The sequence below is a fragment of the Prionailurus viverrinus genome, chromosome X (genome assembly GCF_022837055.1).
Source record: "Prionailurus viverrinus isolate Anna chromosome X, UM_Priviv_1.0, whole genome shotgun sequence".
In the NCBI taxonomy this organism is placed as follows: Eukaryota; Metazoa; Chordata; class Mammalia; order Carnivora; family Felidae; genus Prionailurus; species Prionailurus viverrinus.
Genome location: NC_062579.1, coordinates 62,464,803 through 62,485,259, shown reverse-complemented (window position 1 = coordinate 62,485,259; position 20,457 = coordinate 62,464,803). Strand labels below are relative to the sequence as shown.

General features: G+C 35.1%; 1 protein-coding gene across 1 annotated transcript in view; it reads left to right on the top strand.

Moving 5' to 3' along the window:
* Positions 1–20,457, top strand: part of HDX (highly divergent homeobox) — a 184,309-nt gene that overhangs the window by 56,149 nt on the left and 107,703 nt on the right. The window contains exon 4 of the mRNA XM_047843980.1: positions 3,846–3,899. Within this exon, the coding sequence (XP_047699936.1) occupies positions 3,846–3,899 (54 nt within the window). The remainder of the gene's footprint in view (positions 1–3,845; positions 3,900–20,457) is intronic.

Sequence of the window (20,457 nt, the reverse complement as noted above, 5' to 3'; positions counted from 1 at the left end):
TCTCCAACTCTCTATTTGTTTGAGCAGACCAGCCATTTGGAGAGGCAGTCTTATGATGGCCATAAAAAAAACTATTCCAGTAATTTCCACACTGTCTAGTCCTCTTTAATCTCCTGCACAAGACCTGTATTTAGAAGTGTATTTATATTTCTCTCTAAATTACTACTCCCTAACTTTGTTCCAAGTCTGGATTGCCTTTTGCCTAAACTATTGTAAGTTTCCATACTGATTCAATTTACTGAACACATTGAATCAAATTAATCATCTTAATGTATAAAAATGCATTCTGACCATATAACTCATTTGCTTAAAACTTTGAATGGCTCCTCTTTTTCCATAGAATTAGATGTAAATGTACTTTGGTATTCATGGCTTGCACAAAGTAACCCCAATTCCATTTTTAATTCTAATTGAATTGACCATTCCCAAACACATCCTATCCTTTTTTTAATTTTTTTTTAATGTTTATTTATTTTTGACAGAGACAGAAGAGAGACAGAGCATGAGCGGGGGAGGGGCAGAGACAGAGGGAGACACAGAATCCGAGGCAGGCGCCAGGCTCTGAGCTGACATCACAGAGCCCAATATGGGGCTCAAACTCACAGACCTCAGGATCATGACCTGTGCTAAAGTCCGACGCTCAACCGACTGAGCCCCCCAGGCGCCCCAACACATCTTGTCCTTTTATTCCACTGTGCTCATGCCATTATTTTTCTCTGGAATGCTCTTTTTTATTTCTATAAAAATTCTATTCATTTTTTAAGGTTCAGCTGAGATATAAGTCCTCAAATTTCATGTAATTTCACCATACCTTACCTTCTATTGCATTTCATTTATTATACTTCTCATGACACTTATAGTATTCTTTATATTAAAGTCATTCATGTATCTTCCTCATCTTCCCTCTCACATTCTTGCCTTCTAGGAAATTATGTTTTACCCATCTTTTTTATTTCCTAAGTACCTAAAACAGCAACGTAGTATAGAAATTAAGTTCAAATTCATGACTTTGGAAAGTTACCTATACTTATTTCAATCATGTTTAATTTGTCAAAAAAGTTTTGAAATTCTTTTACAATTGCTTTAAGGGCCTGTGAGAATTTTTTTGGAAAAAAATTTAATGTTTATTTATTTTTGAGAGAGAGAGACAGAGACAGAGACAGAGCATGAGTGGGGGAGGGGCAGAGAGAGGGAGAGACAGAATCCCATGCAGGCTCCAGGCTCTGAACTGTCAGCACAGAGCCAGATGCAGTGCTCGAACCCACTAACGCTGAGATCATGACCTGAGCCAAAGTCCACACTTAACTGACTGAGCCACCTAGGTGCCCCCTGTGAGATTTTTAAAAATACTTTCATTGGTGACAAATCTCCATTATTTGAGGTAAAATTTGACTTTGGAAAATAGTTAGAATTTATTCTGAGCCACATTTAGTGAATAATATTGATGTTCAATTTGGGTTATTATATTTTCAGTTAAAACAAACAGAATATGAAATAATGACACAGAGTCTCTGGGTGTCATGAACTGCCAAGAAAAGTTCCCAAAATGTTTTCAACAATGACAACATCATTGTAATGACTGTATAACTTCCTGTTTTCTACTTTGAAACATATAGTACTCATTTGTATGTGTAAGTTCGAATATATTTGTTAAGTTGGTCTTGTCTCCTTGTCAATTACTTTTATATTTTTCCAAACCAGGGTATTGAAAAATGTGTTTGGAATTTAAATATCATTTAAATGATTACTATATTACCCTGCTCATTTGAAATACTATTTTTGTAGCCAGAACGGTGAGGGAAAAACCTTGTCATCACTACTGACCAAACAAAACTTCCCAACTTTGAGAGAAATATGTTTATACCATATTATTCTTCAAAAAAGCGTACAAATTCAGCTGCTATACTTAGCTGTTCCCGAGTTTTACCAGAAACATAAAGAACTGAAAAAAATTGAAATAAACAAAAGAAGGTAGTTAATATAGCATTTGAATATTATGTAACTGGTGCCCCAGAATTATAAAGCAAAAAAGTGAAACTTCATCTCTTCCCAACTCACATGGAATTGATATTTGTATGTTAATGTGTTTATAGTAGTTTTCTATTTTCTTGGTTACATACACTTGACCTAAGCAGAAAACCACATTTTGTATTCTTAAAATGTATAATTCCCATTCATTTATCATGTATATTATATGCATAAATTTTTTATTTCATATGTAGCTTTTTAATACTTACTGGTTTATATATATATATATTTTTTAAATTTATTTTGGGAGAGAGAGCACAAGTGGGGGAGAGGAGCAGAGGGAGAGAGAGAATTTTAAGCAAGTAGCACACCCAGCACACACCCAATGTGGGGCTCAATCTCAAGACCATGAGATCATGACCTGAGACAAAATCACAAATTGGATGCTTAACCAACTGAGCCACCCAGGTGCTCCTGGGTTTGTTTTTTTGTTTTTTTTTTGTTTTTTTTTTTTGTTTTTTGTTTTTTCTAGTTCATTTGGTTTAAAATGTTTTCTATAGCAAATTTATATAGACAGGTTGAAATTATCCTCACTAATAGGTGGGAGTATGTGCAAAGAGAATCCAAAATGTTTTGATATCTCTATTTTTTCAAGAGTATATTATGTGGTTATTTTGGTAGACTTACCTCTTTCATTGAGGCTAGCAGCCAAATTACTTTGTAAACATTATATTATATTCCAAGTATTAATGGGAGGACAGGAAAGTGTAAGTTTTGAAGAATTTTTTCCATCGAAATTTTCATTATCACTCAGTTTACCTTTAAAAATCAATTATTTGAAACTTCATGATCCTCAAACATTGTATTTAAGTGCCATATTACTGTAATGGGGTTTTGACTAAAATAAAATTATTTTTAATTTTTTTCTTAAAAGTATTATTTGGAGTTTATAACATTAATTTTGTTAGCCTATCCCTAGCATAGTGTTATATTTTGAACTCAAAATAAAATTTCATGTTTAGTGGCCAGGGACAGTAATAATTTACCTAAATTTTGAATAATTAAGGATATTACTTTACTATTTGCATTAACTGTTTGATTATCACTCCTTATCAGTAAGCATAATACTAATTCACAAGCCATCACTGAATGTAATTTATCAAAAACAATAAATGTTCGAATACCATATTCTCATCGTCACTATTTGGCAAGCCTGATTTGACTTGTCATTGTCTCAGGAGGTATGTGGGAGGGAAGGAGAAGGCAAGTGGAGAATTAGGAGTTATCCTCCAAAACTTGTGTATTTCAGGAAAATGTATGGTGATGTCTAGGCTACTCTGTGCTATAGCCCACAGGTCCACCTTGGTCTCTGTAAACAGTCCCTGGAATCCTACTGGAGTAGTACCTATCTCCTTGCGTGCCAATGTCGATGTAATAAGGTGTTGCTGCCTATTCATCTTAGTAGTCTCTGCTTAAAAAGGAGCTTGTAGTTATGTAGGATAAGTCTAGAGAACTAATACATAGAATGATGACTATAGTTAATAATTTAATTATTATAACATATATTCCACAGAGTACTGCATTTTTATTACAATAATTTTCTTGTTCACAGATTTGTAAACCATACTTCCAGGCCCCAACAGTGCCTAGGGATTTTCTTGAATTTCCAGGGGAAATTACACTGCTTCTAAAATTTTCTTACAAATGAAAGCCCTTTAAATCTGTTGTGTTCAGTAAGGAAATGGCAAAGTCTATGTGGGGGATATGCTCTGAATGCAGACCTATGTTGACATCTTGTATGAATTCATTGGTGTTGATCAGCATTCCAAGTAGTGTCAATGCATACCTTACTGAAATTCCATTTATTGTTTCCACAGATTTCAGGAAACCTTACTGTGCCTTGGATTACAGGGTGTTCTAGAAAAAGAGCAGTAAGTAATCCTTCATTTAAAGCAACGTTTGTTTCCCTTCTATGTTGTTAGTAAGAATGCCATTGAGAAAATTGTCATGATATTTGTAAAGTTGGCAAAATTGAACCTCGAAAAGACTGCATTATCTAAAATGACATATTTTGAGATCATAATATTTATATATATTACTAATGTAACCCTAAATAAAATGCAGTAATCAACACACCATTTAGTCTTTGAGCAGGTTTTTTCAGTTAAAAAAAAAAACACATTCAAACGGGGCGCCTGGGTGGCTCGGTCAGTTACGTGTCGAACTTCGGCTCAAGCCATGATCTCTCCGTTAGGGGGTTTGAGTGCTGCATCGAACTCTGTGCTGACAGCTCAGAGCCTGGAGTGTGTTTCAGATTCTATGTCTCTTTCTTTTTCTGCCCCTCCCATAGTTGTGCTCTGTCTCTCTCTCTCAAAAATACACATTAAAAATATATAAATAAATACATTAAAATTAAAAAAAACTCAAAGGTAATTAATGGGATGGATGAAATAAATAAAGTGGATTAAGAGGTACAGTTATCATGATGAACACTTGAGTAATTATAGAATTTTTTAATCATTATATTGCACACCTGAAACTAATATAACACTATATTAATTATAAATCAACAAAAAGACAATCAATAAAATATGTTTTTACATATAATTAGCCCAGTTAACTTGGTCATATAATTGAATCATGATTGATATAAACATTTCAATCAAAATTAAGGAGTTTATATTATTATTTGTTATTGGTGCATTTCAGTATTTTGAAGTAATGAATAAGTAGTATTTTAACAGTCTTATTTTGTTTTTCTAACTTTCTGTGACAACTGTTGTGACTTTTTTAATATGAAATTTACTGTTAAATTGGTTTCCATGCAACACCCAGTGCTCATCCCAACAGGTAGTCTCCTCAATGCCCATCACCCACTTTCCCCTCCTTCCCACCCCAAATCAACCCTCACTTTATTTTCAGTTTTTAAGAGTTTCTCATGGTTTGCCTCCTTCCCTCTCCATAACTATACTTCCCCCTTCACCTCCCCCATGGTCTTCTGGTAAGTTTCTCAGGATCCACATAAGAGTGAAAACATATGGTTTCTGTCTTTCTCTGTATGACTTATTTCACTCAGCTTAACAGTCTCCAGTTCCATCCACGTTGCTACAAAAGGCCATATTTCATTCGTTCTCATTGCCAAGTAGTATTCCATTGTATATATAAACGACAACTTCTTTATCCATTCATCAATTGATGGACATTTAAGTTCTTTCCATAATTAGGCTATTGTTGAAAGTGCTGCTGTAAACATTGGAGAACAAGTGCCCCTATGCATCAGCACTCCTGTATTCCTTGGGTACATTCCTAGCAGTGCTATTGCTGGGTCATAGGGGAGATCTATTTTTAATTTTTTGAGGAAACTCCGCACTGTTTTCCAGAGCGGCTGCACCAATTTGCATTCCCACCAACAGTGCAAGAGGGTTCCCGTTTCTCCATATCCTCTCCAGCAGGTATAGTCTCCTGATTTGTTCATTTGGGCCACTCTGGCTTGAGGTGATATCTCAGTGTGGTTTTGATTTGTATTTCCCTGATGAGGAGGGGCGTTCATCATCTTTTCATGTGCCTGTTGGCCATCCGGATGTCTTCTTTACAGAAGTGTCTATTCATGTTTTCTGCCCATTTCTTCACTGGATTGTTTGTTTTTCGGGTGTTGAGTTTGGTAAGTTCTTTACAGATTTTGGATACTAACTCTTTACCCAATATGTCATTTGCAAGTATCTTTTCCCATTCCATCCATTGCCTTTAGTTTTGATTGTTTCCTTTGCAATGCAGAAGGTTTTATCTTCATGAGGTCCCAGTAGTTCATTTTTGCTTTTAATTCCCTTGCCTTTGGAGATGTGTCAAGTAAGAAATTGCTGTGGCTGAGGTCAGAGGCTTTTTCCTGCTTTCTCCTCTAGAGTTTTGATGGTTTCCTGTCTCACATTCAGGTCCTTCATCCATCTTTAGTTTATTTTTGTGAATGGTGTAAGAAAGTGCTCTAGTTTCATTCTTCTGCATGTTGATGTCCAGTTCTCCTAACACCATTTGTTAAAGAGACTGTCTTTTTTCCTTTGGATATTCATTCCTGCTTTGTCAAAAATTAGTTGGCCATACTTTTGTGGGTCCAATTGTGGAGTCTCTATTCTATTCCATTGGTCTATGTGTCTGGTTTTGTGCCAATACCATGCTGTCTGATGATTACAGCTCCTGCTTTGGTCTTCTTCAATATTACTTCAGCTATTGGGGGTCTTTTGTCGTTCCATACAAATTTTAGGATTGCTTGTTCTAGCTTCGAGAAGAATTCTGGTGCAATTTTGATTGGAATTGCATTGAATGTGTAGATGGCTTTGGGTAATATTGACATTTTAACAATATTTATTCTTACAATCCATGAGCATGGAAAGTTTTCCCATTTCTTTGTATCTTCTTCAATTTCCTTCATAAACTTTCTATAGTCTTCAGAATACAAATCTTTTACATCTTTGGTTAGGTGTATTCCTAGGTATTTTATGCTTCTTGGTGCGATTGTGAATGGGATCAGTTTCTTTATTTGTCTTTCTGTTGCTTCATTATTAGTGTATAAGAATGCAATTGATTTCTGTACATTAATTTTGTATCCTGTGACTTTGCTGAATTCATGTATCAGTTCTCGTAGACTTTTGGTGGAGTCTGTCAGGTTTTCCATGTATAATATCATGTCATCTGCAAAAAAGTGAAAGCTTGACTTCATCTTTGCCAATTTTGATGCCTTTAATTTCCTTATGTTGTCTGATTGCTGATGCTAGAACTTCCACCACTATGTTAAACAACAGTGGTGAGAGTGGATATCCCTGTCATGTTCCTGATCTCAGGGAGAAAGCTCTCAGTTTTTCCCCATTGAGGATAATATTAGCTGTGGGCTTTTCGTGAATGGCTTTTATGATTTTTAAGTATGTTCCTTCTATCCCGACTTTTTCAAGGGTTTTTATTAAGAAAGGATGCTGAATTTTGTCAAATGCTTTCTCTTCATCGATTGACAGGATCATATGGTTGTTTTCTTTTCTTTTATTAATGTGATGTATCTATCACGTTGATTGATTTGTGAATGTTGAACCAGCCCTGCATCCCAGGAATGAATCCCACTTGATCATGTGAATAATTCTTATATGTTGTTGAATTCAAATTGCTAGTATCTTGTTGAGAATATTTGCATCCATATTCATCAGGGATCTTGGCCTATTCTCTTTTTTTGCTGTGTCTCATTCTGCTTGGGGAATCACAGTAATGCTGGATTCAGAGAATGAGTCTGGAAGTTTTCCTTCCCTTTCTATTTTTTGGAACAGCTTCAGAAGGATAGGTATTATCTCTGCTTAAATGTCTTGTAGAATTCCCCAGGGAAGCCATCTGGTCCCGGACACTTATTTGTTGGGAGACTTTTGATAACTGATTCAATTTCTTTACTGGTTATGGGTCTCTTCAAGTTTTCTATTTCTTTCTGTTTGAGTTCAGGAAGTGTGTGGGTGCTTAGGAATTTGTCCATTTCTTCCAGGACATCCAGTTGTTGGCATATAATTTTCCATAGTATTCCCTGATAATTGCTTGTATTTCTGAGGGTTTGGGTGTAATCCATTTTCATTCGTGATTTTATATATTTGGGTCATCTCCTTTTTCTTATTGAGAAGCCTTGCTAGAGGTTTATCAATTTTGTTTATTTTTTCATAAAACCAACTCTTGGTTTCATTGATCTGCTGTACAGTTTTGTTTTTAGATTGTATATTATTTCTGCTCTGATCTTTATTATTTCTCTTCTGCTGGGTTTAGGCTGTCTCTGCTGTTTTGCTTCTATTTCCTTTAGGTGTCCTGTTAGATTTTGTATTTGGGATTTTTCTTGTTTCTTGAGATAGGCCTGGATTGCAATGTATTTTCCACTCAGGACTGACTTCGCTGCATCCCAAAGTGTTTGCATTATTGTCTTTTCATTTTCATTTGTTTCCATGAATTTTTAATTTGTTCTCTAATTGCCTGGTTGACCCATTAATTCTTTAGTAGGGTGTTCTTTAATCTCCTTTCTTTTGGAGGTTTTCCAGACTTTTTCCTGTGGTTGATTTCAAGTTTCATAGCATTGTTGTCTGAAAATGTGCATGGTATGATCTCGGGTCTTTTATACTTATGAAGGGCTGTTTTGTGACCCAGTATGTGATCTATCTTGGAGAATATTCCGTGTACCTCGAGAAGAAAGTATATTCTGTTGCTTTGGGATGCAGAGTTCTAAATATATCTGTCAAGTCCATCTGATCCAATGTATCATTCAGGACCCTTATTTCCTTATTGACCCTGTGTCTAGATGATCTATCCATTGTTGTAAGTGGAGTATTAAAGTCCCCTGCAATGACCACATTCTTATCAATAAGGTTGATTATGTTTGTGATTGTTTTATATATTTGGAGGCTTCCGTATTTGGTGTATAGACATTTATAATTGTTAGCTCTTCCTAACGGATAGACCTTGCAATTATTATATAATGCCGTTCTTTTTCTCTTGTTACAGCCTTTACTTTAAAATCTAGTTTGTCTGATATAACTATGGCTACTCCAGCTTTCTTTTGACTTACAGTAGCATGATAGATAGTTCTCAATCCCCTCACTTTCAACCTGAAGGTGTCCTCAGATCTAAAATGAGTCTCTTGTAGACAGCAAATAGATGGGTCTTTTTTTTTTTTTAATCTATTCTGATACCCTACGTCTCTTGGTTGGAGAATTTAGTCCATTTACATTCAGTGTTATTATAGAAAGATATGGGTTTAGAGTCATTGTGATGTCTCTAGTTTTCATACTTGTAGTGATGTCTCTGGTACTTTGTGGTCCTTGCAACATTTCACTCACAAAGTCCTCCTTAGGATGTCTTGTATTGCTGGTTTAGTGGTGATGAATTCCTTCAGTTTTTGTTTGTTTGGGAAAACCTTTATCTCTCCTTCTATTTTGAATGACAGACTCTCTGGATAGAGGATTCTCAGCCACATGTTTTTTCTGTTCATCACATTGAAGATTTCTTGCCATTCCTTTCTGGCCTGCTAAGTTTCTGTAGATAGGTCTGCCACTACTCTCATGGGTCTCCCTTTGGAAGTTAGAGCCTGTTTATCCCTAGCTGCTTTCAGAATTTTCTCCTTATCCTTGTATTTTTCTAGTTCCACTATGATATGTCAAGGAGAAGATCGATTCAAGTTACGTCTGAAGGGAGTTCTCTGTGCCTCCTCGATTTCAGTGTCTGTTGCCTTCCCCAGATCAGGGACATTCTCATCTATTATTTGTTCAAGTACACCTTCAGCCCCTTTCTCTCTTTCTTCCTCTTCTGGAATTCCTATGATGCGGATATTCTTCCATTTGATTGCATCACTTAGTTCTCTAATTCTCCCCTCATACTCCAGGATTTTTTTTATCTCTCTTTTTCTCAGCTTCCTCTTTTTCCATAATTTTATCTTCTAATTCACCTATTCTCTCCTCTACCTCTTCAATCCATGCTATGGCTGCCTCCATTTTATTTTGCACCTCATATAGCTTTTTTTAGCTCCTCATGACTATTTCTTAGTCCCTTGATCTCTGTAGCAATAGATTTTCTGCTGTGTTCTATGCTTTTTTCAAGGCCAGCGATTAATTTTATGACTATTATTCTAAATTCTTGTTCTGTTTTATTTCTTAAATCGTTTTTGATCAATTTGTTAGATGTTGCTACTTCCTGGAGTTTCTTTTGAGGAGAATTCTTCCATTTCGTCATGTTGGGTAGTCCTTGTGGTAGCTCCCAACTGCAGGGCACTTCCTTTGTGCTGTACGGGGAAACTTGTTTTGGTTGGCAGGGCCGTAGTCTGACCCGATGTCTGCCCCCAGCCCACCACTGGGGCCACAGTCAGACTGGTAGTGTACCTTATCTTCCCCTCTCCCAGGGGCAGGACTCACTGTGGAGTGGTGTGGCCCCTGTCTGGGCTGCTTGCATACTGCCAGGCTTGTAGAGCTGCTTGATGGGCTCTGGCCAAGGGAAAAATCAGAGGGGTGGATCCGCATGGTGCACTGGGGTGGGAGGGGCTGGCTTAGCTAGCTTTGCTGTTGGTGGTCCCCTGTGGGAGGAGCCCTGCAGCACAGGGAGGGAGGCAGGCCCATGGGAGGGATGGATCCACAGAAACACAACATTGGGCACTTGCAGGGTGCAAGCAAGATCAGTGACAAGAACTGGTTTCCTTTGGAATTTCGGCTGGGTGATGGGAGAGGGATATTGCATTTTCCATTGCCTTTCTTCCTCACCACCTCCAGCTCTGTCCTTCTGGGGCTCAACATCTCTCCCTCTTGGCATCCTCTCACCTTCCCTGATCTCTGAAAGCGAAGCTGTTGACTTTTAACATTCCAGATGTTATGTCCTGCTGGCTGTCAGAACTCATGCAGTTTGACCCCTCCACTTTTGCAAGCAAGACTTCGGGGGCTCTGCCTTGCCCGGCGGGTTGCCCCTCTACCACCCTGGCTCTGTCCCACCAGTCCATGTAGCACACACCTCCTCTCCACCCTTCCTATCCTCTTCTGTGGGCCTCTTGTCTATTCGTGGCTCCTGAGAATCCATTCTGCTAGTCTTCCATCAGTTTTCTAGGTTATTTAGGCCGAAGTGGGCAGAATCTAAGTAATCAGCAGGACGAGGTGATCCCAGCATCATCCTACACCGCCATCTTCCCTTTTCTCATGATTTTGTAATATTAATATAAAAATTCATTAAAATTATGTTTTTTCAAAGAATCTCATTCAATTGGTGTGGGTAAGACCTATGAATATGCATTTTAACAAGTATCCCAGGAAATTTTGATGTAACTCGTCAAATAGATTGGAAACTATTAAAGGATTTTAATTATAAAAGAGACCTGAGTAGACTCTTATAAAGATAACTCAAATTACTTTATGGTAGGTTTGTTTAGGGATAATAAAACTGAAGTGAAGATATTTGTACTGGATAAGACTGTGTAGACTCTTCTCCCTTCCCTTTCCAAAAAGTAGAACTATATACCATGGAAATAATACAAGATGCCACCAAAGCAGATTTGTAAAAGATGGAAAATAGACAACTGGTTAGTAACTCTAGGACTCAGAAGGACTACAGGGTATTTTGTGTCCCAATTAACAACAGAAGTTAACTTACGCCAGGCATCTCATGACCCTCAATGTAATGAGAGAAAACAACTTGGATAAGCTAGGATAAAATAGGTGAAGGGAATTAAGAATATATATATGTGTATATATATATATATGTGTGTGTGTGTGTGTGCGTGTGTGTGTGCGTATGTGTGTGTGTGTATATATGTGTGTGTGTGTGTATAGATATAGATATAGACATTGGTATATATATACTGATCAGACTCCATTGTTTGGCATTAATTGAGCCATATTATGAAAATTAAACTTGCCAAGTTTTTAAGTGACCTTTTTATTCCTCAAAGGACTATAGGTCTATTAAACCTACTTGATTTATTTATGATTTCATTTGAATTTTTTTTAATTGTCTGTTACTTACCCTGAAGTTTTCTTAAAATATCTTCTCATAACTTTCAGCAGAAAGGAAAATTTTAAAAATTAATATATTATAAAAATTAATATGTATATTAATTTAAATCTAAGTTAGTTAACATATAGTGTAATAATGATTTCAGGAATAGAATTTAGTGATTTATCACTCACGTATAACCACCAGTGCTTATCCCAACGAGTGTCCTCCTTAATGTCCTTACCCATGATGAGCATGGAATAATGTATAGAATTGATAAATTATTACACTGTAAACCCAAAACTAACATAACACTGTATGTTAACTATATGGGAATAAAATAAAAAAATAAATAAATAAAAACACAATTATCTAAATAGATGCAGAGAAAGAATTTAACAAAATTGAGCACTGTTGCATGATAAATACCCTCAGCAAATTGGGAATAGAAATATAGTACCTGAATGTGATAAAGGCCATACATGAAAACCCAATAATTAACATTGTTAATTATTATGTTATTATTTATGTTAACATTGTTAATTATTATGTTATTATTACATTATTATGTAATGGTGAAAAACTGTAAGTTTTTCCTCTAAGATGAGGAACAAGGCAAGGATGCTCATTCTCACCACTTCTATTCAATGTGGTATTAGAAGTCCTAGCCAGAACAATTATAGAAGAAACAAAAATAGAAAACATCCAAATAATCTTTGCAGGTGACATATTCTTATATATAGAAAACCCTACAGGATACACACACAGTCTCTCTCTCTCTCTCTCTATCTCTGACACACACACACACACACACAGTTCTAGAATAAATGAATTCTATAATAATATAATTAAATAAATAAAAGTAAATTTGCAGGTTACAAAAATTTGTGGTGTCTGTATACACTAAAAATAAAGTATATGAATAAGAAATTAGGAAAACAATTCCATTTGCAATATCATAAAAAAGAATAACACTTAATAAACTGAACTAAGGACATAAAACAAGCTGAAAACTACAAAGCATTAATTTAAGAAATTAAGGAAGACACAAACAAATGAAAGAAAAATATCCCATTTCTCTGGTTTGGAAGACTTAGTGTTAAAATGTCCATACTACTCAAAGCAGTCTACACGTTCTGGGTAATCCCTACCAAAATGTCAATCACATTTTTTACATAAATAGGAAAAAATTCTAGGAATCATGTGGAACCACAAAGGACTCCAAGTAACCAAAAAATCTTAAGAAGTACCAATCTGAAGTCCTTATACTTCCACCTTTTCAAATATACTACAAAGCTACAATTAGATAATAATTGCTACAAAGCTACACAGCTTCACAATAAGATAATAATTATAAACTGAGAAATGAACATTTAAATGTCTCTAAAATTTTGAGTGTTTCAAGATATCAGACCAAAAAAATAAGACCAATCTATACGATGCCTACAAGAGACTAATTTTAGACCTAAGGACACCTGCAGGTTGGTAGTGAGGAGATGGAGAAATATTTATCATGAAAATGGAGGTGAAAATAAAGCTGAAGTGGCATTAGTTATATAAGACAATTATTAAAATAAAGGCTACAAGAGTTGAAGGACACTATATCATAATAAAGGGGACAATCCAACAAGATCTAACAATTGTAAATATTTATGCACCCAACATGGAATTACCCAAATACCTAAAACAGTTAAAAACAAACATTAAGGAACACATTGATTGTAATGCAATAATAGTAGAGGACTTTAATACCCCACTTATATAAATGGACAGATTATGTAAACAGAAAATCAAGGAGACAGTGGCTTTGAATGACAAATAGGACAAAATTGACTTAACAGATATATTCAGAACATCCCATTGTAAAGTAGCAGAATACACATTCTTTTCAAGTGCATATGGGACTTTCTCCAGAACAGATCACATATTAGGCCATAAATTAGTCCTCAACAGATACAAAATGAACAGATCATACCATGCATATTTTCAGACCACAACATTATATAACTTGAAGTCAACCAAAAGAAAAAATTTAGAAAGATGATAAGTATATGGAGGTTAAACAACATGCTACTAACAATGAATGGGTCAACAAGGATATCAAAGAAGAAATAAAAAAATACATGGAAACAAATGAAAATGAAAACACAATGGTCTAAAGCCTCTGAAATTCAGCCAAAGCTGTGCAAAGAGGGAAGTATATAGCACTACAGCCCTACCTCAAGAAGCAAGAAAAATCTCGAATGAAAAACATAGCCATGATGAGAAATAACCAACAACACAGAAATACACACAAATATAAAATAATATTATGAAAAACTATATGCCAAAAAATGGACAGCCTGGAAGTAGTGGGTAAATTCCTAGAAACATATAAACTACCAAAACTGAAACAGGTACAAATAGAAAACTTGAAAAGACTGATAACCAGCAAAGAAATTGAATCAGTATAAAAAAGCAACCCATATACAAACTCCAGGAGCAGATGGCTTCCAGGTAAATTCTGCCAAACACTTAAAGAAGAGTTAATACTATTCTTCCCAAACTATTCCAAGAAAGAGAAAAGGAAGGGAAACTTCCAAATTCATTCTATTATGCCATCATTACCATGATACCAAAACCAGATTAAGACTCCCACCACAGGCCAATATCCCTGATGAACATGGATGCAAAAATCTTAATAAAATAATACTAGCAAACTGAACCTACAATTACATTGAAAGAATAATTTACTACAATCAAGTGGGGTATATTGCTGGGTTGAAAGGGTGGGTCAAAGTTCACTAATCAATCAGCATGATACACCACATTAATAAGAGAAAGAATATGAACCATATGATCATTTCAATAGATTCAGAAAAAGCATTTGACAAAGTACATCATTTCATGATAAAAATCCTTAGCAAAGTAGGTTCAGAGGGGACATACCACAACATAATAAAGGCCATATATAACAAACATCTACTAACATCCTCAATGGGGATGAGAAAAACTGAGAGCTTTTCCTCTATGGTCAGGAACAAGACAAGGATGTCCACTTTAACCACTGTTGTTTAACATAGTACTGCAACCCTGGCCACAACAATTAGACAACAAAGAGAACTAAAGGGCATCCACCTCAGCAAGGAAAAAGTAAAACTTTCACTATTTGCAGATGACGTGATACTCTATAAAGAAAACCTGAAAGACTCCACCAAAAATCTGCTAGAACTGATAAACAACTACAGTAATGTCGTAGGATACAAAATCAGCATACAAATTTTGACTCCATTTCTTTACACCAATAATGAAGCAGCAGAAAGCAAAATTAAAGAATTATTCCTGTTTACAATTGCAACAAAACTATAAGATACCTAAGAATAAACCTGACCAAAGAGGTGAACAATCTGTACTATGAAAATTATATAACACTGATGAAAGAAATTGGAGATGACACAAAGAGAGGGAAAGATATTCCATGCTAATGGATTGGAAGAAAAAATATTGTTAAAAAGCCTATAGTACCCAAAGTTATCTACACATTTAATGCAATGTCTATTAAAACACCAGCATTATTTTTCACAGGGCTAGAAGAAACAATCCTCAAATTTTTATGTAACTATAAAAGACCCCGAATAGTAAAAGAAACCAAAAAACAAGAGCAAAGCTGTAGGCATCACAATTCTTGACTTCAAGTTATATTACAAAGCTGTAGTGATCACAATAGTATGGTACTGGCACAAAAATAGACACATAGACCAATGGGACAGAATAGAAAACCTGGAAATGAACCCACAACTCTATGGTCAATTTATATTTGACAAAGCAGGAAAGCATATCCATTGGGAAAAAGTCTCTTCAACAAATGGTGATGTGAAAACTGAACAGCAACATGCAAAGGAATGAAAGTGGACCACTTTCTTATATCATACACAAAAATAAATAGAAAATGCATTAAAGAGCTAAATGTGAGACCTGAAACCATTAAAATCCTGGAGAAGAACAGAGGCAGTAACCACTTTGAATTTGGCTGTAGCAGCTTCTTACTAGATATGTCTCCTGAGGCAGGGGAAACAAAAGCAAAAATAAACTGTTGGGGCATCATAGAAATAAACAGCTTCTGCACAGTGAAGAACATAATGAATGAAACTTTCTAAAAGGCAACCTACAGTATGGGAGAAGGTTTTTGCAAATGATAGGTCTGCTAAAGGATTAGTGTCCAAAATAAGTAAAGTACTTAAAAAGCTCAACACCCGAAAGTGAATAGTCCAAGTAAAAAGTTGGCAGAGAACATGAATAGACATTTTTCCAAAGAACGAATCCAGGTGGCCAAGAGACAAATGAAAAGATGCTCAACATCACTCATCATCAGGGAAACACAAATCAAAACTACAAAGAGATAATCTCACACCTGTCAGAATGGGTAAAATCAACAACACAGTAAACAACAGGTGTTGGTAAGGATGTAGAAAACGTTGAACAGTCCTGCACTTTTGGTAGGAATGTGAACTGGTACAGCCACTCTGGAAAACAGTATGGAGTTTCCTCAAAAAGTTAAAAATAGAACTACTCTATGATCCAGCAATTTCACTACTAGATATTTGCCTAAAGGATGCAAAAATACTAATTCAAAGGGATACATAATCTTAATGTTTATAGCAGCATTTTCTATAATAGCCAAATTATGGAAAGAGCCCAAATGTCCATCGACTGAAGAATGGATAAAGGAGATATGATGTGTGTGTGTGTGTGTGTGTGTGTGTGTGTTTTCCCATATTCCTGCAATATATAATATAACTCAGCCATAAAAAAGAATGAAAGCTTGCCATTTGCAAAGACATGGATGGAGCTAGAGAGTATTATGCTAAGTGAAATAAGTCAGTCAGAGAAAGACAAGTAACATATGATTTCACTCATATGTGGAATTTAAGAAATAAAACAACCATAGGGGAAAAAAAAGAGCAAACCAAGAAACAGACTCTTAAATATGGAGAACAAACTGATCGTTGTTTGCTTGAGGGAAGGTGGGTGGGGGGAATGGGTTAAATAGGTGATAGGAATTAAGGAGTGCATTTATATTGTTGAGTGTTGTATGGAAATGGAAATAGGCTTCAGTATTAAATAGGCCTCATTTCAGGGAAAGATTTACCACAGTGTGCCATGTTGACACTTGACTGTTTTATTACTCAAAAGTTTTTGCCTTTGCGATTCTGGCAACACTACTATGGAATTCCTTTAGAGTTCACTGTTATGAAATCTATAGAGTTTTGAACAATACAGCATATTATTTATATATGAATTTTTGGCCATTATTTAATATTTATATATTAGGCTTTGCCTTGATAAGTGGAATTTACAGTTGTATTCCTTTTCCCTTCTGATATTTGAAATATGTGACCCAGTTTGGTTTCTGTATTCCTCTTTAGCACCATTATAGTTTCTTTCATGTCCCTCTTCTGTTTGATGCAGCTACTGTGGCTCCTCATTTCCTGTGGAATCTAATAAAACTTTTTCTGTCATTAGAGCCCATTATTGCCTTGTCCCAACTTGCTTTTTTAAATGTATCTTTTAATGGAGGTTATTCCTGTTGTTCACTTGAGTCTATACATTGTGTTCTCTGGTTTTCTTGCTTTCACTTTCACTGTTTTCACTTTCTCTCTTATCTCTCTCTACCTGAATCTCACTCATATCTCAAGGCTAAACTCATAGTCCACCACAGTAACTTATATTGCCCTCTTTCCATCTGAAATTCCATAATGCTTACAATTTTTACCATACATTTCAGCCTTCAGTTCCATTTAGCCTGCAATTGCTGTTTTTTTTTATTCTTTATCCCAAGCAAGTCTCTCTCCTGTCACCTATAGTAATTTATAATAATAAAGTTCTTAGCCTTTACTTGTAAGCATGTTGAAATGAATAGGTACTATATTACAGTACAATATCTTTACTTGAAGACTTTAGATGGGCTGTTTTGGCCTCATTGATTAGTCAGTTATTAGACAAAAATCAATTTCATGATTCTTCAAAAGTTGTGCTGGTTGTTTCTAAACCTGTTGAGTCATACCATTCCTTATAAATATACTACATATGTGACACAGCTATGGTATTATGAAAACAGTAAGAACTGTAAAAAATAAGAATTGCAAGAGGTATATATGTTTTAACAACATGAGGGTGTGTATTTATAAAAGTGTTATTATAATTCAGATACTTTTTTAAGAAATTAACTTGGTTAATCCATTTTTTTTCAGGAATTAGATGGTTAGAGCAGTTACTTATCAGCTAAGTTAATTGAGATAATTCCTCTTTTTGAAAGGTTAGCCAAAAATTAAGAATTATGAATTTTTAGAAATGTGACTACCAGTCTAGTTTATTTAAAGATACTTTAAAGAAGCACAATGTCTTTTCCTTTCTCTCTTCCTTCTGTCCCAAATTAATGTACTTTTTTTTCTGACTGAGTATTGTGAACCTGAAAAAACACATCCATCTTCTGTTGAATGTCATCTAAATCTTTTGTGAAAATTTAGTATATTGTGTCTTCATGATATAGATTTTGACTTTCTTACCTACGTGTAATTTAGTTTGTTTTTTAATTGTGATGAAGTTTACATTTAGTTTGAATACCTTAGTTTATAGGTGTATATAGATGTTGAAAAATATTGGCTCTCTGACTGTATGTTCCATCAGAATGTTACTTAGGCTGGTTACTAAACTTATACTTTGTGGTTTATGGTTAAGCTATTAGACAACTAAATTTCTGTATGAAGGTACTTGGTATCCAGTCTATTTCAATATATTCAAATTAGTAAAAGTCTATTTCAATATATTCAAAATAGTAAAAACTAATATCAGTATTAAAACATTATACAGATTCCAGTATGTTTAGAGTTATGAATCTCTTTTGAGCATTAATTCCTCTTTATCATTAATATATAGACATGGATTTTTGTTTTACTGTGGCAATATAGCACCTAAAAGATAATTTTATAATATATTCTTCTGGATTTTTTAATTTGCTTTTTGGTCCATTTTGTTTTGGAATTGGCAATCTCAATATTATCAAAAGGAAATTTAGCACCCCCCAGTTTTATTGAAACATAATTGGCATATACCATAATGTATAACTTCAAGGCATACAACACAATGACTTGACTTACATACATTGTAAAATGATTACAACCATAAGTTTAGTTAGTATCCACCATGTCATTTAGACACAAAAAAAGAGAAAAAAAGATTTTTTCCTTGTGAAAAGAACTCTTAGGATATGTTCTGTCAACAACTTTCAAATATACTATACAACAGTATTAACTACAGTTATCATGCTGTACACTACACCCCTAGTAATTATTTATGTTATATCTGAAAGTTTGTACCTTTTGACCTTCATCAAATCCCTTCTTTTTTTAGTTATATAGACATTCTATTTAATCTTTATTTTTATGTATCCATGTGTCTCAATATTTTTATTTAGATTGGGAATTCTGGTGCTTCAAACTCAAAGTTACTAGAAGTTTTGCTCAGAGTCTAGCATTTTCTACATGCAAGTAGAAAGCACTATTTTTGTTGTTGTTGTTGTATGCAAACACTATATTCTGAGATGATTGGTAATATGAGGTAATTACTGTGAATTTTACCCAATCATATGGGAGCAGATAGCTCTAGACTTTTAAAAAATATTTTCTTTCCTTGTTTGTTTTTGAAAAGCTTCTTTATTAACTAATGTATAGATATGAGAACTCTTAATATTTTTTTATTTTTGTTGTTTTAATTTTTTTTAAATATAATTTATTGTCAAATTGGCTTACATACAACACCCAGTGCTCATCCCAACCAATGCCCTCCTGAATGCCCATCACCCGCTTTCCCCTCTTCCCCACCCCCCATAAACCCGCAGTTTGTTCTCTGTATTTAAGAGTCTCTTATGGTTTGCCATCCTCCCTCTCTGTAACTTTTTTTTCCCTTTCCCTTCCCCTATGGTCTTCTGTTACATTTCTCAACATCCACATATGAGTGAAAATATATGATATCTGTCTCTCTCTGACTGACCTATTTCACTTAGCATAATACCCTCCCAGTTCCATACACGTTGCTGCAATTGGCACTATTTTATTCTTTCTCATTTTCAAGTAGTATTCCATTGTATATATAAACCATATCTTCTTTACCCATTCATTGGTTGATGGATATTTAGGCTTTATCCATAATTTGGCTATTGTTGAAAGCATTGCTATGAACATTAAAGTACATGTGCCCCTGTGCATCAGCACTCCTGTATCCCTTGGGTAAATTCCTAGCAGTGCTATTGCTGGGTCATAGGGTAGTTCTATTTTTAATTTTTTGAGGAACCTCCACACTGTTTTCCCGAGAGGTTGCACCAGTTTGCATTTCCACCAACAGTACAAGAGGGTTGCCATTTCTCCACATCTTCACCAGTGTCTATAGTTTCCTGATTTGTTCATTTTAGCCACTCTGACTGGTGTGAGGTGATATCTCAGTGTGGCTTTGATTTGTATTTCCCTGATGAGGAGTGACATTGAGCATTTTTTCATATCTCTGTTGGCCATCTGGATGTCTTCCTTGGAAAAGTTTCTATTCATGTCTTCTGCCCATTTCTTCACTAGGTTATTTGTTTTTTGGGTGTGGAGTTTGGTGAGCTCTTTATAGATTTTGGATACTAGCCCTTTATCTGATATGTCACTTGCAAATATCTTTTCCCATTCCTCTGGTTGCCTTTTAGTTTTGTTGATTGTTTCCTTTGCAGTGCAGAAGCTTTTTATCTTGATGAGGTCCCAATAGTTCATTTTTGCTTTTAATTCCCTTGCCTTTGGAGATGTGTCTAGCAATAAATTGCTGCAGCTGAGGTCAAAAGGGTTGTTTCCTGTTTTCTCCTCTAGGGTTCTGATGGTTTCTTGTCTCACATTCATGTCTTTCATCCATTTTGAGGTTATTTTTGTGTATGGTGTAAGAAAGTGCTCTAGTTTCATTCTTTTGCATGTTGCTGTCCAGTTCTCCCAGCACCATTTTTAAAGAGACTGT